A 22,025-nucleotide genomic window follows, 5' to 3' on the forward strand; every position below is an offset into this window, starting at 1 on the left:
GATACTGGGACACTGATTCACCCTACAAACCATGGTCCTCAAACATGAACTAAAGAGCTTTTAAGCGGAAGAGAGAAGCCCAGGACTCAAAGGGCATCTCTCTGCAGTTAACAGGAAGGACCCCATCCTTGCCAGGATCGCAGCCAGCCCACAACCATGGCTAACGCCATCCTTGGCTATGTTTCCACATTCAGGTTCTGTTATCGTCTCCTCCTTTCCCTGTCTTCTCCTTCAAACAAGCCAAGGAAGTCAGGGGTGAGAGGGAGGCAATGACCGTGTTAGCGGGGATGGTCCTCCAGCTGTGACACTTCGACAAGAGACCATCACATCTGCCGCCCAGGTCTGCTCACTGGAGACACGGACCAGTGTTGGAAGAGTGGGGTGATTGTTAAAGACAGGTGCTTCCAAGAGTCTCTCAGGATTTCAGGGGAGGCCGGGTGTTGGTGGGGGGGCTCAATCCAGCCCCAGGTCTGAGTCCTTGAGTCTCTGATTCTCTCAGCTCTGCCCTTCTTTGCATTTCAGCTTCCTCACCAGGCCAGTAGCCAGATATGTGCTGGATAACTGGAAAAATGTTTTCAAAGTGGTGCCCATGCCTGGCTGCACCCAAGGAGGCGAGCGTCTTTTGAGCGGCCGGAGGCAGGCTCTGAGAAGCTCCAAGTTGCGTGAACACCTCAGGGGATGCTAACACACTTGTGAACTCACGTGCAACCTCTCATGGTGCTCCTCCACATGCGCGTGCACACACTGCGGCTTCACTCTCCCAGGTGACCCCAGTCACTTCCAAAGCTGGTCGCTTCCCCGCCCCCACTGGCAGTCTGCATGAGTTCCCGTTGCTCCACATTCCTTCAACACCAGGCGCTGCCAGGCTGTTAGATTATTGCCAGTCTGGGAGCATGTGGCACCATCCCAGTACAGTGTGCACGTCCCCGGTTACTAACAAGGTAGGGTTTTTTTAATATATTCAGTCAGCTGGTCGTGTTTTCTTCTGTAAAATGTCCGGTTATGCCTCGTTCACACTTCTCAGTCACATATCCACGTGTGCTGCCATTTAGGCCTATCCCAAATGCATTCAGCTTTTTAATTAACATATACATAATGAAGTGTATGGCTCAAGATTTGGGCATAACTTCTACCCAGACTGATGAAAACTTGACGGCGTCCAGAAGGTTCCTGGCACCAACGCCCTTCCTCTGGCAATGATCCGCTCAGCAGTCTTAGTTATTTCTGATTTCTGTTAGCAGTGATGCATTTGTATCTGTTCAGGAACTTCATCCACATCAGATCATAACATCGAGTCTTCCAGGTCTGCTTGTGAGACTCACTTGCACTGGGGCCTTTATCAGGGGTTTGTTCTATTGTCACAAATCTATTACACAGTTGTGTAATATGTCACAACTGATAGACAGTATTGTTTCCAGTTTAGGGTTAATACGAACACAACTGCTGTTAACAAGTTTGTATAGAGACACACACATTTTTCTTGGCACTACTAGGAGAGGAATGCCAGGTCGAGGGGCAGGCACCCATGAGCAGCGTGGGTAGATATCTGCTTCACGGTCTTGTGAATGGTTAAACCAGTGCTCCCGCCCCCCAGCACTGCAGGGGAGTTCCAGTGTCTGTCTTGGCTCCAGCACTTTGTGATGACAGTCTCATTAAAAACTCGTGGGGGGGTGTGCAGGCAGCTCTCACGGGGACCCTCATCTGCATTTAATACACTTTAAATGAATGAATTCTTGCTTTAAATGAACAATTTCTATGATATGGGAATATCTCAATAAAGTTGATGTGGCTGGAAAGTTTACATTGCTGCATCTTCTCCATCACACACCACGACCTCCAAGCTCTGGTGGCTTTGCAGAGAGCTTATAAAGTTATCACTGCAAAGGAGACCCCAACTCGGGCACACCTGTGGTTCAACCTCCCCATGGATCCAAGGCGGCAGGTTCAATGCACTGGGCCTGTGAGCTGGTCCCTGCTTGTCCTTCCTCTCCTTTTAGAGATCAGTGGAGGGTCCCACGGTTTCTGAAGTATGACTCAGTGCTCTGTTGGCTATTTACACGTAAATTACACTATAGTGTCATCCTGTCCGGGTGGGAAAGATTTGCAAAGGCAACGAGAGCTTGACAGGAAACGCTGGACTTCACCACATGGCCATCACTAAAAACCAGTCTATGGTTGAGCAGAAGTGACCGCTGAGAACCAAGCCCAGCCCTCTTGCCCTGGGGAAGGAATGACCGCATTGGTGACTTGGTACCTTATTTGATGGCCTTGAATGGCTGGCGGGGGAAAAAAAATCAGGAAAGCGTTTTGCTGAAGAAAGGTGCCTGGCTTATGTGACGACGTGGGTGCACTCCGAGGGCATTTTGCTCGGTGAAATCAACCCGCCACAGAGGACAAGCACTGCGTGATTTCACTGACATGCAGGATCTGAAATAGTCAAGCTCACAGAAGCAGGGAGCAGGCCGGGGACTGCCAGGGGCTGGGGGAGGAGAGTGGGGTGCTGCTGTTCCCCAGGTACAGAGCTTTAGTTACCCGAGAGGAATAAAAATTCTAGAGAGTCGCTCACAACAATAAGCCTAGAGTCAACACTGTACTGTATGCTGAAAAATTCAGGAGAGTAGATCTGTTCAGGGTTCTTACCACAGTTTTTAAAAAAGCAGGTTACAGGGCAATATATAAAATACCGTCCCATCGGTGTATTTATACCACTTATCTGTCCACCTGTCCACTCATTCATCTGTCCATCCATCCATCCATCCATCTACTTCAGACTTTGAAATACAGTTATCTCCAGCGAATGACACCTAAGGATTTTATTGTGGAGAGGATGGGAGTTTTCCTTCCTAAGGGATGAGCTTCTGATGTACTGCTTGGCTTTTTTTTATAAGTTAACATTTGAATAATAAAAATAATCATGTTTCAATTTTTTAATGGCAGCATTTCCATGATCAACTCATAGTCACTTTTTCCTGTGCCTTCAAACTCTCATGTGCCTCAGAAGTCAGCCCCCAAGCCACCGTCACTTCCCCTAGGGGGTCTCCTGTGAGTCCTGACTACGTTTAAATTCCCTGCCACCTGCTGCCTGGCCCTGGGCATACACTCTATGCACTGTGCCCAGGAACCTTATCTGATCCCCTATGGAAAAAAGAGCTGGCTGGGAGGGTGCAGGGCTGTTTCAGGGGACCTAGGGGCAGAGATGGATCTTAGGAACTAGCAGAAATTAGGTGGTGTCTTTTTCTCTCTCATTTCTGTCATTTTTTTGGTAAAATGTAAGCCTCAACCCACTCCAGAATTGTCATCTGGAGAATCCCACGGACAGAAGAACCTGGTGGGCTACAGTCCATGGGGTCGCAAAGTGTCAGACACAACAGAATCAACTTAGCCAGCACACACACACACAAAGCCTCAATGGGGCTTCCCAGTTGCCACTAGCAGTAAAAAATCCGCCTGCCAATGCAGGAGACATAAAAGACGCAGGCTTGATCCTTGGGCCAGGAAGATCCCCTGGAGGAGAGCCTGGCAACCCACTCCAGTACTCTTGCCTGGGAAATCCCATGGATAGAGGAGCCTGGCGGGTTACAGTCCATGGGGTCACACAGACACGACTGAAGAAGCGACTTAGCATGCGCGCACACAAGACTCATTAGGACAGGGCTTTTTGTCTTTTTTCCCGTCTGCTGTATGCTTAGTGCCAGGCACACAGTAGGCACTCAACAAGTACCTGTGGGATGAATGGGGCGGGCATGTGTCTGCCTCTCTCTTGGTTCCTCCAGATGAACTTGAATTGCTCTGCTGTGCTGCGCATGGGCCAAACCCCAGCATCCTCTTCTTTCCCCAAGCCACAGGAGAGGGACCTGTGCCCTCTCTTCTCTTCCCAGATTCCTGGGAGAGAGAAGCTGATTGGCCGGCTCAGAGGAAGCACAGGTATACATACGCATGGGCTCAGCAGCGGCAACCAGTTCCAGGTCCCACAGGAGACACACTTGCGGGGTGGGGACGGGCAGAAACCCCAAAGGATCCTCTAGAGCGTCTGGATCGCCCAGTGCCGGGGGTATCAGGGAAGGGAGGGGCTGGACAAACACAGACCGGGACCAGGGGCTCAGGTGTAAGAGAAGGAGGGGAGAGCTTGTAGTGACAAAAGGAAAAGAGGCTGGAGGTGAACGAGGGGACTGCTTTAATGACGACAAAAGCACGATTGTTCTCTTGCAAGTTAACCTTAATCAAACCTCAGAGTTTAACTTCAAGCACAGCCCCTCATCTGGGAATTAACACGACATTTCCCCTCCAGCCACAGGACTGGGCCTCTCCTGGGCCGGAAAGCCCCCAGATCGGCATCGCTGCGGCTGGGACCGGATGCTAATGTTCTCCAGCTGGCTGGGGGGAGGGGCGCGGAGGACGAATGTCATTTGCTCGTCGCTTCGGAGGGAGCGAGCTACATGAGCGGGAACATGTCGGGCCAACCCCCGCAGCGCACACCCGAGGGGAGCGCCCGGGATCGCGCGCCGGGCGCATTTCAATGAAGCCCGCGCCTTCCGGCTCTGCGGCGGCGCCGGAACCCAACCGAGGCCCTGCATCGGGGCATCCGGGACGCCGGGGCCTTTGGGAGGCGGCGGGAAGGAGCTCCGGGGGCGTTCGTCCACCTGGGTGGAGGGAAGAAGGCAGGGGGCCCCGCGAGTCCGGATGCCTTTAGCAACCCCAAAGGCGACTGAGGGCAAAGCACCGGCCTGCGGGTCATCTCCTGGAGTTCTGGGAGCAGCGAGTGACCCAGGTCCCGACCCCTGCTGCCACTTAGCACATGCAGCCGTCCACAAGTTATTGGACTCCTCTGAGCCCCAGTTTCTTCATCTAGGGATAAAAAAAGAAAAACAGCCTTGACCTCAAGGAGAGCTGTGAGAACCCCAATGAGAAGAACCGCATTTATGGTATATACTATTTGCCACACCCTATTTTTAGCCTTGGTGTATGTATTCATCATTCCATCCCACAGTATGTGCCTAGTATTGCCTAGGAGGCAGCGACCCTTCTCATTCATTTTACAAGGGTCCAGAGAGGTGAAGTAACTCTCCCCAGGCCACACAGCAGCATGGGGACCCAGGCTGCTAGGGTCCACAGTCCAGGCTCTTGGTGGGGACATCACCTGCCCCACAGAGCGAGGACAGCTGCTCTGTGCGGGGCGGGGCAGGCAGAGAGAGAGGAGGCTGTGCACAGAGCAAGTAGCGCTGTGTGAGCGAAACAAGTGTTTGTGATGTCCTGAGCTACGGATCTGCATCGGGATGGGGTTCCATTGGAGAGTAAACTGGGGCTGCGGTCTCTGGTGTCCAGGATGACACGCAGCAGGGCAGGCAGAGCAAGGGGAGTGACCCCTGGCTAGGCTGGTGCTGGCCACCCTCCCGATCTTCTGTCTCCTGCAGTCGGGGGTGCTGGGTACACGTGGGCAGAGTTTCAGCACAGCACAGCAGCCTGGCCTTATGGTCTGGACCCGAGACCTCTCCTGGGGCCTCCGGAGCCTGAGGAGGCTCCACGGGCAGGATCCCAGAGTCAGGGGGCTTTGGGGGGAGATGCCCTGTTCCCTGTGGGGTGAGATGCCCTGTTCCCTGTGGGGTGGGGAAGGGGAGGGGCAGGGGCAGGGGAAGGCCTGATGGAGTGTCAAGAGGTGGCACCCAGTACCTGGGCAGGATGGAGAGAGAGTCGCGGGCGGGGCCACTAGGCACGGGGGAAGCGCTGTGGCCGGATGCCGCCTCTAGAGAGGGGGCCTAATCCTGGGAGGTCTGGCCAAGGCCTTAGGGGTTCACCCTGCCGTGACCCTGGCAGAGGCCAGAGGGCAGGCCCGGAGGCCTGGCTCCATGGGCCCCAGCAGCCGGCTGCCAGCGGTCACAACGGCCATTGCTAGGGTCAGATCTTTGCTGGGGGGACTCTGGGCTGCCCTAGGCTGGAAGGGGCTTTAGCCATTAGACCCAGAGTCCCTGACCACCCAGAGCCCAGGAGCTCGAGTCCTTGTCTTGGACCCTGGCTGGCCAGGCCCCCTGAGGCCTGCAGGCGGAGAGCACCGGAGTGCTGGGTTCAGGTGTAGCCATGGATCTGACAGACCTCGGGCAAGTCACTCACCCTCTGCAGCTTCAGTGGGAATCATCCAAGTACCTTTCTAACAAGATAAAATAATAATAATAATCGGGGGCGGGGGAAGCTCATGGAAGAGGATCAAGAGCTCTGTCACCCTGAGATGTCACTGTCCTGTCCCCCAGGGTCCCTGCTGTGTGCTGTGGGCCCTGCGGGACCCAGAGGCAGGCCTTCCAAGGGCTTCCAGCAAGTCTTAGAAGCAGCCGCGTGTGTCTAGAACTGCACTGACCCTGCAGCCGCTCGCCACATGCGGCCGTTCATACTTAAATTAGAGAAGCTTAAGGACAATTGTAAAACACAGCTCCTCAGTGGCAATGGCCACGTTCCCTGTGCTCGACAGTCCCCTGGAGCTCACGGCTGCTGTGTTGGCTGCACATCAGTCATTCCAGAGAGTTCTACCGGGCAGGCTGCTCTGGAGACAGTGGCTTCGGTAGAACAACATGCACAGAGAGTGCAGCGTGTACTGGGCTTTATGTTGAGAGCTTTTCCTGTCATCTCGTTTCATCCCAAAGCAGCCCTGTGAGGCAGGGACTATTTTTACCCATTTTGGCTGCAAGAAATGAGGATCCAGCGACAACCCCAGGGTGCACAGCGCATGGCCGCTGGAGCCACACCGCATCCCAGGTCTGACCTGGCCCGCCACGGTCAACCTGACTGCCTCCCCGGGCTGCGCCCGTCCTGCGTTCCCAGACCCCGAAACAAGGCCAGCTTCTGGCCACCTCCAGGACCCACGAGACTGTACCCAGCACTTTATTGGCTTGGCTGATCTTCCAGAGGGTTGGGGGTGAAGGGCTAACTCCGTCTTCCTGAGGGATGCTCCCAGCTCAAAACCTGTCAAGGGACTTTCTTGGGTAGGCGATTAATGATCCCACTCTCAATGTATTCGAAGACCGTGTACGGGTCCTGGTCCCCGTTGAGGGTGATGGCGTCCCCGTAGAACTGCTCCAGCTCAGCGGAATTCCTGTAGAACAGATCCATTTTCAGCTTGATCTGCTCTTCTGAATCCTTTGGGTTCTGCAGGAGACGGGTCTGGACTTCAATGGTCGGAGGCGGCTTGTACATGAGGTGGTACCTGCGAGAGGCGGGGAAGCCAGTGAGCCCTGGTCCAGCTCAGAGGACAAGTGAGAAGGGGCCCCTTCCCAGGAGAGAAGCTGGATCCCATGACCATCAGCAGCAGACATGTACTCTGCACCAGCCATTGGCTAGGCTGAGAGCCACAGAGAAACCCGCAGCATGGCCCCGTCCCAGGAGAGAAGGTCACGGATCAGTAATAGGACAGAAGATAGTAAAATATTAAGGGCCAAATTCCTCTTGTTCCTTCCTTCCTTTCTCCTTTCTTTTCTTCCTTCCAAATGATACTAGGTACCTGCCATGCACGCCTAGCACACAGCTGCTACTGACAACCCAGTGGCAGGTGAGACGTCGCCTCTGTGTTCATGGAGCTCGCGGTCAAATAGGGGATGGGACATGATAACACCAGGCATTTGGAGATGCGAGGAAGTGCCCTGGTCCCTGGGGGAGAGGCCCCGGCAGCACAAAGGCCGTTTCACGTGACACGGGTCAGTGAGAGGACATCCCCCAGCACACGGTGACGGGAAAATCCTGGTGCTTCCTTCCTGCCCCTCCTCCTCTGTCCTGAGAAATGCGGTCTAGTTACCAAGAAACAGGGCCCTGGTTACTGGGAAGATGGGGGCTTCAACCTCTTCGCAATCGTGGGGACTGTAAACTGTGTTTCACTACCAACACAGCGATTGGACTTGGTCAGATGCAAGGGAAACCCCAGGATTTAGCCCCTATAGCCACGGGAGGGCTCACAGGTGACGCTGTTCCCAAGGGGACGCATCTGTTCGGCAGCCACGTCAGGGACGCACTGCGGTGACACGCTGGGGTCAGAGCCAAGCCCGGGTCAGAGCAGGTGAGCAGTGTAACAGCTGTACAGCCCGGACATTCCTTTTCTTGCTGCTCTTCCAGGAAAAGAGGGTCGGCAGACAGTGTGGAGGAGCTGGCTGGGTGAACCCCCTTTCTAGAATCTTCTGTCAGTTGTCCCCAGCAGTATCCCTGGAGCAGCCCCGCCCTGACACCCGTCAGCTAGATGGAGAGGAGGGTCCCCGGTGGGGCGTGGCCTCTGGAGCCCTCGGAGGGCCACCCACTGCAGGGCTGGCACAGACCTTTCTCCTGTGATGGGGTCGGTTCTTCTCAGGCTCAGCCGCTCAATGACAGAATCGAATGGCACGTTCAGGAAAAACACCCTGCAGGGAGAAGACGCACCATATCTGCTGGGGGGAACCGCGGGCTGGACTCGAGGCCAGGGTGGGCTTCAGCCCCAGAGTGGGCAGAGCCTTAGTGGCCCTGACTCGGGACTCGGGGCACCAGGCTCTGGCTGGTCACCAGAGAAAGATGCAGGTGGGGTCTCCCCGCTGCGGAAGCTCTCCACCTCCTGATTCAGGGACAGCTCCCAGCCGCCATCACTCCCAGGGCAGTGGTGGGGGGAGGCACCCGATAGGGGGTGAGCTGTGGGGAGCAAATGCCCCATCCTTGGGGGAGACCAGTGAGTTCCCTGGAATTACACAGATGCGGGTTAGACTCTCACCTCCACATGGACCTTCTGTGTGACCTCAGGCCACAAACACAACCTCTCTGAGACTCAGTTTCCTCACCTGCAAAAGTGTGTGAGTTGCTCAGTCGTGTCCAACTCTTTGTCACCCCATGGAGTGTAGCCCTCCAGGCTCCTGTCCATGGGATTCTCCAGGCAAGAATGCTGGAGTAGGTTGCCATTTCCTTCTCCAGGGGATCTTTCCAAGCCAGGGATCAAACCCGGGTCTCCTGCATTGCAGGCAGATTCTTTACCATCTGAGCTAATAGTTGCTGAGCTCCCCTGATAGTTCAGTTGGTAAAGAATCCGCCTGAGATGTTGGACAATGTATGGGGACGTTTCTGGTTGTCACAACTGGGGAGGGGGCGCAAAACTGGCACCTAGCGGGTGGAGGCCAGGGCTACAGCTCAGCACCTCACTGCCTGCAGGACAGGCCCTGCCACGAAGAGCTACCCGGCCCCGGGGTCAGTCTCAAGGCAAATGGGACAGGAGGGAGGCGTGCGCGCCGGGGGTGGGGTGGGGGGTGGGGGAGGCCAAAAGACCACGTGTTCTGGCTCCTGCACACAGGTCTAATCCAGGCCCTGCCTTCTAGGGTCAAACCATGTCAGTTTTTTTTAATAAGTTCTGGAATATTCCGTTGCTCACTTTACTGTTTATTCATTGCTGTAATTCATACGTGCATTTATGGAGTGCCTGCTGTACTCAGAGCTTTCCCGCCTTCACTCTTGGGTGGGAGTCTTCAGCATGCATCCTCTGCCTTCCCCCAAGCTGATGAACAAAAGAAGGCCCTCCCCTCCCCCAGGAATTCACCAGATGTGCTGATGGGGCTGCCAAGAGGCCAAGCTTTGATGGGTCCAGTAGGGCCCCGGTCCCCAGGGGCCTCAGACCAGCCTCTTGGGCCCAGGTGTCACCTCTAGGGCCAGATCAATGATCAGCCCCTGACCAGCGTCCTGAGACCTGGGAAGCACTCAGGAAACACACGTGAAGGAGAGGATGAATGGATACGTGGCACATCAGCCTGTTGTTGTCTGGCCGCTCAGTCTGGCTTCTCCATCCATGGGATTCTCTAGGCAAGAATACTGGAGTGGGTTGCCATTTCCTTCTCCAGGGGATCTTCCCAACCCAGGGATTGAACCTGGGTCTCCTGCATTATAGGCAGACACTTTACTGCCTATAAAAAGTAAACCAAATGTGAGGCAAATACTCTCCGTTCAAGACTGGCATGTCCCACTCCCTTTCTTCTCTTTCCCTTGCTTTGCCCATGCTGTTTGCTGAGGCTCACATCTGCCCAGTTGCCAAGGAGCTGGTATCTGGTGAAAGCTGCAAGCTACCACCACACCAAGCGAGCTCATCCCGGGGAGGGGAGGTGGGAGGGGGCGGTGTGGCAGCAGCCATGTAAATCTTCCCCGCATACGTTCCTGACAAAGATCTCCATTCCCAGGATAACAGCCACCAAATAAAACACACAAAGTCGGGAGCGTCGGAGCACAGGGTGCACAGGCGTTTTCCATGTGCTTTCATCCCTTACGCTCCAAACATGCTGCCCCCCCTGTACCCCCAGAACTCCCGAGGCCCAACAGCAACACCGAAACGCGTCTGTCACCACGGCTGGGGGCTGACGGTGTAGCTCTGGATGCCGACGCCAGTAGAAAGGAAGCTAGTTTGGAAATCCGTGATAATAGATGCTGCTTCATAAACAAACAGCCCCAACTGAAAGATTTTAACCCAGCATATGAAGACCATTTGTTGTCATTCAAGAGAAAGCCTTGTGAAAGGCTGGCAAGATCAGAAGCGCACAGACACCAAATTGGTACTTGAAACACATCATTGGGAAAAGCCTTGCTGCAGAGGAGCTGGGTTTCCAGAGGCTGGAAGCTTCTGATTAGCCAGGCTCACGCACCCTGATGTCAGAGCCAGGTGCTGGGGAGAAGAGTGGGGAGCCCACGCAGCTCTGTGGAGGTGCACGGTCCTGTGTGGGCCCCCACCTGCTGGTTTGGGGTGTTATGCTGCTCATTTACAATAACAGCCAGGAAAGACAGAATGTGAAAGCAGAGAAGAGTCCAAGCAGAGTGCATTGGGCAGAGACATTCCTGGTCTACATGCCTGGATTCACCAGGGGCGGGAGCACCACCTGCTTTGGGGTTTGCAGAATTTCAGGGCTGCCTCAGGAGGGAGATGGAAGGTGCATGCCTCTAATCCCCCGCTGTTCCAAGTGGGATCCCCAGACCAGCAGCAGCAGCAGCAGCTGGGACTCAAGCCCCATGGCCCACCCACTGAATCGCAGACCAGTGCTGATAAGATCCACAGTGATCTGTGCATACACTGCGGCTGGAGAAGGGCCACTCTGATCCTGTGTTTCCCAGATTTGTCTGATGTTAAGGATCATCGGGAGGGCTTGTCTAAAATACAGATTCTGACCCTGAAACTTACACAGATTGTAAACCAGCAACTGTTGTTGTTGTTTAGTCACTCAGTCTTGTCTGACTCTTTGCGACCCCATGAACTGCAGCACGCCAGGCTTCCCTGTCCTTCACTATCTCCCAGAGTTTGCTCAAACTCATGTCCATTGAGTTGGATGGTTGCCATCCAACCATCTTATCCTATGTTGCCCCTTCTCCTCCTGCCCTCAATCTTTCCCAGTATCAGGGTCTTTCCCAATGATTTAATAAAAATTATAAAAAAAAATAAATACAGGGCACCCCTCCCAGAGTTACCAAGCCAAAACTTCCAGGGGAGGGACTGGGAGACCTATATTTGTAAGTCAGCAGCTCAGGTGATTCTTATGCTTGGGCAGGTGTGGGGAGCTTGGCTGTACCCTCAGGTCTCACTTTGGCCAAACCTTGGAAACATCAGGGGAATTCTGAGAATACTGAGACCTGGGCCCCAGCCCTCGAGATTCTGCTATAACTGGCTCGAGGTAAGGTCTGGGAATGGAGATTTTTAAAAACTCCCCAAGTGACTGTAGTATGTAGTCAATTCTTAGAACCATAGCTTTGATCCAGTCTGCTCAGTGTACAAGATGGGGAAACTGAGCCCCAAAGAGGGGAGGACTCATAGGCTGTCACCCAGGACACTGACGTCAGATGCCCAATGGCTGCTGGGCTCTCTTGACCCACTCTTGCTATGACTACAATGATATTCCACTTCACACCCATCAGGAGGGCTATTATCAAAAACCCAGCAAATAACCAGGGTTGGTTGATGAGGGTGCAGAGGAAGTGCAAGCCTTGTGCCTTGCAGTAAGAATGTACAATGGTGCAATGTGTGATCAGCCTTTCCACTTCTGACATACACCCAAAACAAGGGAAAGCAGAGATTGAACAGATATTTGCACACCTAAGTTCACTGCAGCATTATTCACAAGAGCCAAAGGGCAAAAACCCACATGTCCATCAGTAGATGAGTGGATAAACAAAACGAGACATACACCCACAGTGGACTATTAGACAGCCTTGGAAAGAAATGGATCCTGACCGCTGCTACAGTATGGACGGACCTTGAAGACGTTACACTAAGTGACAGAAGTCAGGCACAAAAGGATAAATACCGTATGATGCCCCTTAAATGAAGTGTGTAGACTAGTCAAATTCATGAAGACAGAAGGCAGATGGTGGGCGCCAGCGGCTGGGAAGAAGGAGAAATCCCAGGTTGTTGTTTAGTGGAGACCGCTTCCATTTGGGAAGGTGGAGAAGTTCTGGAGATGGATGGTGGCAATGCGTTGCACAAGAACGTACTTAACACCGTTCAAATGTACGCTGGATGGTTAAAACAGCAAATTTCATGTTGTGTGTATTTTACCACAATAAAAAATAAGTGCTACAGGACTTGCCTGGTGGACCAGTGGCTAAGACTCTGTGCTCCCAATGCAGGGGGCCCAGGTTCAGTCCCTGCTCAGGGAACTGGCCCCCACACGCCACAAAGGGAGACTGAAGATCCTGCATGCCGAAACTAAGAACTGGTGCGCCAAATAAATACAAATCAAGAAACACTGTTAAAAAGAAGCACTATGGTGCAGTGTGTAGATATTATGATGAAGGTGGGGGGAGGGGGATTTCCGCCCTTGAAAAAAAACTTATCATTTAATGAGGTTCTGAATGTACATATGTATACAAACAAATGAATGGACTGAAAAATATGAACCAGGACTTCTCTGGTGGTCCAATGGTTGGGAATCTGCCTTCCAGTGCAGGGATGTGGGTTCAATCCCTGATCAGGGAACTAAGATTCCACGTGCTGTGTGCCACAACTACTGAGCCCATGTACTCTGAAGCCCATGTGGTGCAACTAGAGAAAGATCATTCCTGCCACATGCAAGATCCAGTGCAGCCAAATAAGTGAATTAAAAAAAATGAACCATATGATAGTATTCAGTCCAATTCAGTTCAGTCGCTCAGTCGTGTCCGACTCTTTGTGACCCCATGAATTGCAGCATGCCAGGCCTCCCAGTCCATCACCAACTCCCGGAGTTCACTCAGACTCACGTCCATTGAGTCGGTGATGCCATCCAGTCATCTCATCCTCTGTCGTCCCCTTCTCCTCCTGCCCCCAATCCCTCCCAGCATCAGGGTCTTTTCCAATGAGTCAGCTCTTCGCATGAGGTGGCCCAAGTATTGGAATTTCAGCTTTAGCATCAGTCCTTCCAAAGGACACCCAGGGCTGATAGTATTAACTCTACACTAACTAAAATGCCAATGCTATAAAAACTCAGAAAATAGAAAATAAGAGAACACAACTTGTTTTATCAGGCAGCATCTCCCTGATACCAGAAGCCAGACAAAGACACTATAAGAAAACTATAACCAATATTCCTCATGAATACAGAGGCAAAAAATACTCAATAAAATATTAGCAAATTGAATCTAGCAACACATAAAAAAGAATACTACATTACGACTAAATGAGGTTTAGCCTAGTAATGAAAATCTGGTTCAATATTCAAAAATCAGTCAGTATAAGCTTCCCTGGTGGCTCAGATGGTAAAGAATCTACCAGCATGCAGGAGACCTGGTTTTGATACCTAACGTTGCAAAGATCCCCTGGAATATAAAATGGCAACCCACTCTGGTATTCTTGGCTGGAGAATTCCATGGAGAGAGGAGGCTGGTGGGCTACAATCCATGGGGTTGCAAAGAGTTGGACACGACTGAGCAACTAACACATAACCATATTATGAGACTAAAGAAGAAAACTATATAATCATCTCAATAGATGTAGAAAAGCAATTTACAGAATTTTATGTCACTTCCTGGTAAATATTCTAAGCAAACTACAAATAGAAGGAAATTTCCTCTTTAATCTAATAAAGGGAATTTACCAAAAAATTACAGCTAACATCATATGTTATGGTGAAAGACTGAGTGCTTTTCCCTTAAGATTGGGAAGAAGGCAGAATGTCCATTTTCATGAATTCTATTCAACATCTTACTGGAAGCCCTGGAGAGTGTAATAAGACAAGAAAAAGAAATAGCAAGCATACAAATTGAAAAGGAAGAAATAAAACTGTTATTTGCAGATGACAGAATCATCTAATTAGAGCCCTAAAGAATCTTAAAAAAGGCTACTACAATTAATAAGTGGGTTTAGTGAATACACAGGATACAAAATCAATAAAGAAAAAGTAAAACAATTTTTCAAGATACTAGCAATAGACAGTTGGAAATTAAAATTTTAAAGTACCATTTACAATACTTAGATGTAAAGCTAACAAAATACGTATAAGATCCGTATGGTGAAAATTACAAAACACTGATGAAAGATACCAAAGACTTAAATACGTATCGGGAGCTATACCATGTTCATGGACTCAGAGGCTCAATACGGTTAAAATGTCAATCCTAACAGATCTACAGATTCAATACGATTCTAATCAAAATTCCAAGAAGGTGTTTTTAAGATTCCACACAAGTCAATTTTATATGGAACATGTTTATGAAAAAGAATTAGAATCACTTAAAAAATGTTGAAAAAGAAGAACCAATTGATTTCAAGGCTTACTATGAAGCTGCAGTAGTACAGTGTGCATGTTAGCCAAAGGCTAGACAGATGGATTAAAAAGACAGAACAAGAGTCTGTTCTGTTCTGTTCTGTTCTGAAATGGACTCGTACAAATATGATCTTTTCAACAAAGGTACCAACACAATTCAAAGGAGAAAGATCTTTTTTTCACCCAACGGTGCTGGAATAATTAGACATTCATATGCAAATAATGATAATAATCTTGGCCCACACTTCACGCCATCTACAAAAATTATTTCAAAATAAATCATGGATAAAATATAAACCTAAAACTATTAAACTTCTAGAAGAAAATCTGTGACCTTGGGTTAAACATTTCCTACATATGACACCAAAATCATGAGCCATAGATTTTTAAATTAATAAATTAGATTTTATTAAAAGCCCAAGAATTGAAAGCTTCTGCTCTTCAAAAAACATTACAGAAATGAAAAGAGATACCATAAACAAGGAGAAAATATTTGTGAAACCTATACCTGATAAGGGATTGGATTTGCATCGAGAATACATAAAAATGTGAATTATATATACAACTAACAACATACAGGAGGAGGCACAAATAGATCCCTTAGTAACCTCCATTTCCAAATTTGATATTCAAATTGGGAAAATCTGTCCAGGAAAACCATTTCTTGAAACAGGCTTGAACGCCTCCTCCTTCTCCTGTGTCTTCAAAGCCCAGAGGGTGCGCTGAGCCGTCTGGAAGGCAGCAGCACCGTCTGCACTTTAAACCAGGACTCAGCTCTGCCACTCAGAGCCCTCCTGTGCGGCTGCAGCGCAGGGAACAGCGGCTCTCAGGCTCCGGAATAATCAAGGGGTCTTATCTCAAAGAACTTCGCAATGATTGCCAGTGAAACAGAGAACAGAGAGAAGGGAGAGAAAAAAAGCAAAGTGACACAAAACACTAGAATGGTCTGTTCATCTTTAGTTTGTGCCCTGACACATCAGAGCGGAGGCAACGTCGAAGCCGTCACAAAACAATTCTCACATGACAGTGAGCTGTGGAGCCATCAGGTAGCAGAAAGCAGGCGTAACCATCATTGTGGACTCCCCAGGACAAGGCCTCCCCCGGGCCAGGGTCAGGGACAGGCAGCGGCACGTCTAGAGGCGGCTGCATTTGGGGATGGCAGCGTGAGAAGTGTATGCTCTCGGAGGACGCTCGTGGGAGTGAAAGCTGGATGTAGCCGAGAACAGCATGAAGAAAGATGACGTGGCAGAGAGTGGTTAGAGAGGGCAGCAAATTGTGCACAAACTATCCGAAACCAAAAGACAAGCAAGAAACTTCCCTGGTGGTCCAGTGGTTAGGAATCTGCCCTGCGAAGCAGGGGTTGTGGGTTCCATCCATTAAGATCCCATGTGGTGTGGGGCACCGAAGCCCACGTGCCACAGTGAAAGATACCACGTGCTGCAACGAAGGTCTGATGCAGCCAAATAAATAAATGAAAATAGTGTTTAAAAACCGGATTTAGAACAATAAGAACTGGGCCAGCTGCAGAAGGATCCCCACTTCTGCGTACCCTGGGGTGAGCTGTCTGAAGACAAGGCGCTGGGTCGTCAGGTCTGTGCTATGCCCTCGTGCAGGGAAGAGGTGAGGACTGAATAAACGTGCAGCAAATGAACGGATTCGCACGGGAGGGAGCCGGCTGTGATGCCGTGGAAGGCCAGATTCCATCTCACGGGGACGGGTGCCATCAGCTCAATGGGATCAGTCCCTGGCCTTCCTGGCCGCGGGTGCAGGCTGCAGATTGCCACCATGACCGTCCTGAAATACGGTGCACAGGAGAACGTGACGCTGCACGGAGTCTGGATGCAAGGCTGCCCTGGAGACCAGGGAAGGCCCTGGCCAGAGTTTAATTTTTTCACTATGCATAAGTTTCACTCTGACAAGAGAACAATTTGAAACCAAAAGGCCAGACATCTCAACCTCGTTTTAAACCCCCACGCACCATGCCTCCTGCCCTTTGGTAGCAGCTGTAGTGTCCCCTCCCTGCTCCTTAAAAAAAAAAAAAAAAACGAGGCTCCGGCTGGCCATTTCTTGTTTAAAACTGTTCATAATTGATAGCGGCAGATCTACCCTGCCAGTGTCTAAAATCTCTCCAGGGGCAGGGAGAACAGTCTCCATGACTGTCATTAACTGGGAAATTAGTGAGCACGCCTGGCTGTACAGCACACGCCATGCAAAAATGCAGCAGTCTGGTGCAAGGAGAGTGACCCGAGGGTCAGATTCCTGCATAATCGGCCTCCATTCCTGAGTCCTCTAAAAATGCCTGCCTCCATCACCACTGGGAAGAAAGAGAATAATTCCTCTGCACGTGGCCACCCAGACCCTTCCTGGACGGTCATGAACCGCATGTCGTTGGAAGCCAGAAAGTTCTGCAAACTTTTCCCAAAGAGAAAGGCAAATGAGTTTCAGCTGAAGATGACAGTAGATACGTGGAAAGCAAGCCAGAGCCTCACTCCAAGACTAGCCAGCCTGTGCCCAGTCAGGGTGCCATCTATACCAATGGCTCTCAGCCTGCATGTGTGTGGACACCAGGACTCTGAAAATTCTGGCTTTGCTCAGATCCATGCAGGCCCAGTGTCCAAACTCCCTCCAACACTGCCCCACATTGCTCGTGCCCACTCATGCTCAGCAAGTCAGCCATCGCTACGGGGCACTCAGCTGGGCGGAGCCACAGCGGCTCTCAGGGGCCACTGGTCACCCACACTCTTCACTGCCTTTCCCTTGGTCGTCCTTCAGCTCCGGGTCTGTGTCTGAGGGGCCTGGCTCACCACCCAGCTGGGCTCCTCCTCTGTGAGAGGCTCCTGCATGTTCCTGGAGACCTGTCATCCCTGGCCGCTGGCCGGGAGCCACACTGCTCCTTCCACCTGTGCTCAGAGTAGGCGAGAGTGCTCAGGTGCTCAGAGTGCCTGCAGCCACTGCTGGCTGCCTCGGGGTCCCCTCTGACGGTGGGAATACTGGTCAACCACCGATCAGCTGATCAACAGCTGGTCAACCACTAAGTACGCCGATGTGGACCCCAGTTCAGTCCCAGAGGAACATCGGGGCTGGTGAACATTCAGGGCCCCATGGTGTGGCTGACACCCGGATGCTCCAGCAGACCCCTCTTCGAGAAAGAATTTGTGTGTCAGCTGTAAGGAGTGAGATCAGCTGACCTCTTCCAGCTGTAAATACCTTGCAAGACTTGAGCCCCGTGTTCTTTTTTTCTTTAAATATGATTACTGAGATATACGGTGGGGCTTCCCAGGTGGCATTAGTGGTAAAGAACCTGCCTGCCAATGCAGGAGACGTAAGAGATGTGGGTTTGATCCCTGGGTTGGGAAGATCTCCTGGAGGAGGGCATGGCAACCCACTCCAGTATTCTTGCCTGGAGAATCCACGTAGAGAAGAGCCTGGTGGGCCACCGTCCATAGGGTCACAGAGTTGGACACGACTGAAGTGACTTAAGGGGCTCCCCTGTGGCTCAGAGGTTAAAGCGTCTGCCCCCAGTGCGGGAGACCTGGGTTCGATCCCTGGGTCGAGTGACTTAACATGCACACGTGAACTAAGATACAATTCACCCCTCAGAAGTATACAACATAATTCTTTTTAGTGTATTAGATTTACAAAGAGGGCAAGCACTGACACAGTGTAAGTTTGGGGGACTTTCATCATGCCCAAAGGAAACACTGTACCCGTGACCAGGCCCTCCCCACCCTCCAGCTCCCAGTCCCTGGCGACTGTTTGTCTGGATTTTGTCTCTGTGTATCTGCTCCATCTGGACACATACTACAAACAGAATCATATGAGGCATGGCCCTTCCAGTCTCCAATTAGGAAAATGAAAAAAAAAAAAAAGAGGAACTTACAAGGTTATTTTAAAGGTTAAACATATGGCATATCAAATGCTTAACACATAAAAATAACAGACTATCCATGTGCCCCTACATGCCAGGCATCTTTCATTCAGCCTGTGTTTTCAAGATTTGTCCCTATCGTAACATGTGTCAGAACTTCATCCCCTTTTATGGCCAAATGGTGTTCCGTGGTATGGCTGGACGAGATTTTGTTTATTCATTCACCAACTGATGGACATTTTTAACCCAAGCTTTTGAGCAGGGTCACAGTCTTCTGGGGGTGGCCCATGGCCAGTGAGTAAGCACAGAGGGGTACCAGGGCCTGCCCAACGCAGCCCTCCCCTGCAAGGAGCCCCCACAGAATCAAGGAGGCTGGGTCAGCCTGCCTCCTCCAGCTTCGGTCCCTTTGCCCAGCTCAGCTGTTATCTGCTCACTGAGCTTTCCCACCGCATGGCTGTTTTAGCCTCTGCTTCCGGGGGGAACTCCACCTGAGACAGGTGCCCTGAAAGTCACCATGGGCCTCAAAGTATTCGGTCCCACTGAAATGAATGCAACCTCCTGTGTGCAAGCCTGTCCTCCCCCAGGCTGTCAGGCCTGGACATGAGTTCCGAGGTCAGAAAGACTTGGGTTCAAGCTCCAGTGCCACCTGCCAGCTCACTGTGGGAGCTGTCCTACCATCCGAGTCTCCATACACAAGGATTAAAAAACAAAAGTACCTCGCAGAGTTAAGGATTAAATATGAAAATTCATACCATTTGCTTACTGTGATAATAAGACTGAACACCCATGGGGCCTACATGGCAGGCAGTCTTCTAAGGCTTGACCTACCTTAGGTCAGAGCTCCTCATCATGACCTTAACAAGGGGATTATCATCATGACCTTACAAGGGGATTATCATCATTTCCTTCACAGCAGGTGAAGAAAACCCGAGAGACAGAGAGGGTTAACTGGTCGAAGTGTCCCAGCTAGAAGGTGGCCGTGATGGCTAACTGGGTGTGTCCACTTGAATGGGCCCACAGGGTATCCAGATATTTGGTCAAATATTATTCTGGGTGTGTCTGTGAGAGTGTCTCTCATCATTTAAATCAGTGGAATACAGGAGAATTTAATACAGTATTATAAATCATCTGTACTCCAATAAAATAATTTTTTAGAAAAATTAGTGGAATGAATGGAGCAGATTGCTCTCCCTAGTGTGGGTGGGCCTCACTCAATCAGTTGAAGGTCCAAATAGAGCAAAAGGCCTGACCTGCCCCTGAATAACAGGAAATTCCTCATGTCTGCTTGCCTTTGATCAAGGACACCGACTTTTTCCTGCCTTCAGATCTAGTGGGGTGGGGATGGGATTGACACTGCTTTTGTATCCCCATCCTAAAGTCTCACTGGACCCCACTTCAGCCTTCCTGCCTCCTGGCTCTTCCTGAAGCTCCTGCTTGCGGACTTAACCCCCAGATCTTGCGACTGGTCAGTCTCCATAATCACATGAGCCAAAATTCCTTATAAAGAATCTTTTTCTCCCGATATAATGCACATTGATTGTTCCTATTTCTCTGGAGAACTTCACCTAACACAGTCATGGAGCCAGGATGCCAACCCAGGCAGCCAGCCACAGTATTCATGCAGCTGAGCACAGCACCCCATCATGAATCTGCTGAAAGATGGAGGAAGGAAGGAAGGGAGGAGGGACGCGGGAGGGAGGAAGGGGGGCCTTGGCATCCACCGCTCAGCACAAACCCCAAACTCGGAACACGTATCTAGGTTTTAGCCCTCTGGGCTGTGCTGCAGAGTCAGTTGGAGTCAGAGCCACCTTCCTCCACTCTAAGTTGATCGGCTGGGAGGGACTTGAGGCAGGAGATGGGGCAGGTGCTCTTCCAGGGAGGCCTCCATCACATGCCTCCCTCTTGGCACCCTGCTACTGGGCAGACCTGCCCTGGGCACTGCTCTAGGAGCAGGAATTTGCTCCAAGGACAGAGAGCAGAGTGTACAAGATCTGGACCCCTGGGCCACCTGGGAAAGTGCATCCCCTTGTCACAGGTCCCCTGAGACAGGGAGCCGAGGGAGGGTGAGGTGAGCTAATTTCGAGGTTTCCTTTCTCAAAGCCAGTTTCCCTCAGTGACAGATGGTGCGGGAAGACCTGCCCTGTGAAGAGCCACATAAGCATCTCCCAGCCACCATCAGAATCTCCACTCGACTTTTCCACCAGATATTTTTTAATAAGGTGCTGCAGAAAACCTTTGGCTTTAACCCCTTCCACAGCTGGAAGTTTCCTCCACGAATCTGTCTAGCCAAAAGCATTTTACTTCTTGGCTTCAATTTTAACCCTTTGCCGCACATGAATCTCCAGCATCACCATCATTATCATCACTGCAAACCGTTATATAATTTCTACATGCCAGGCATCTGCACTAATAAGCTCACTGCACGGGTGTCTTGCCCTATTTAATCCAAGTGAGGTCCTGTGATCCTGCCCATCTCCAGGATGAAAAAACTCAGGCTCCCAAGACGTGAAGTGGTGCCTCCAGACTGGGGTCTGGGCCTGGCTGACTCTAGGTCGCTCTTTCACGATCTTCCTTCATGTAAAATAATATCACTTGTTCCTTGCGGTTGTTAGAACATTCCTGAAGCCTCTGGTGAGAAGCAGAAAATGGAAAAGGAGCCCTGAAGGGATTTGGGAGGGGTGCAAATAGGGTGAGGTCCACACTGTCTTTGTTCCCCCCCAGCCTTAAGATTCACTTGACCCCACCTCAGACTCCCTTGGGCCAAAGCTACCACCTCACCTGTGTCCTCCGCCACCTGACGGGCACCAGCTGCCTTGGGCTGGGAGCCCCCTCCTCTGTCTGTCTCCTTGGGGACGCCATGCACAGCTGCAGGCATCGGAGGGTTAAAGATAAATAACGTGGATTCCAAAAGATCCTTCATCCCCAGTCACAGCTGTCTTGCCTGAGGAATCCGCCACTGTGTTTGTTAAACCCACACTTTAATTACTCCAAAATTATGTTAAATCCTTGCATAAATATTGCAGTGAAGAATTTCATTACAGCAAGTTGGGCTGCCGCCAGAGCTCTCAGTTAAAAAGTAAGGGGAGAACAGACACACGCAGAAAAGATAGATATTTTTTTCCAGATAAAAAGGCAGGGAGGTCATCCTTTGTCAGATCACCCAGGTGTCAAAGAGAAACAGACTCTCCCATTTCACCGACGGAAGAGGGGAAGATCCCTTCCGCCCTCCAATCTAATAGCTTTTACTTCTCCACAAAACTAAAATTGGATTAAATATTAATAACCAGCGGTATTAATTAAGGGGGGAAAAGCCCATCAAGAGAACCCCAATATGTTTACAGTGTCCCCGAGAAACTGGGAAAATTCACAATCAAGTGTGTAAATGTTCTAAAAAAGGGTCCTGAATATTTTATGAATATTTGTCATAAAACAGAAATAATAACCACTGTGCAGAGCTATTAGAA

General features: G+C 50.8%; 1 protein-coding gene across 11 annotated transcripts in view; it reads right to left on the reverse strand.

Moving 5' to 3' along the window:
• Positions 1–6,851: 6,851 nt before the first annotated feature.
• AK8 (adenylate kinase 8) overlaps positions 6,852–22,025 on the reverse strand; it is a 136,591-nt gene continuing 121,417 nt past the window's right edge. For 10 of the 11 annotated variants that reach the window (XM_070799518.1, XM_070799512.1, XM_070799511.1 and 7 more), the window contains 2 exons: positions 8,286–8,366; positions 6,852–7,189 (listed from right to left, as the gene is read on the reverse strand). In XM_070799518.1, coding sequence (XP_070655619.1) covers positions 6,952–7,189; positions 8,286–8,366 — 319 coding nt within the window. In that variant the 3' untranslated portion in view covers positions 6,852–6,951. The remainder of the gene's footprint in view (positions 7,190–8,285; positions 8,367–22,025) is intronic. The other variant, XM_070799510.1, reaches the window with a different exon arrangement.

The sequence above is a fragment of the Bos indicus genome, chromosome 11 (assembly GCF_029378745.1).
Source record: "Bos indicus isolate NIAB-ARS_2022 breed Sahiwal x Tharparkar chromosome 11, NIAB-ARS_B.indTharparkar_mat_pri_1.0, whole genome shotgun sequence".
Lineage (NCBI taxonomy): Eukaryota > Metazoa > Chordata > Mammalia > Artiodactyla > Bovidae > Bos > Bos indicus.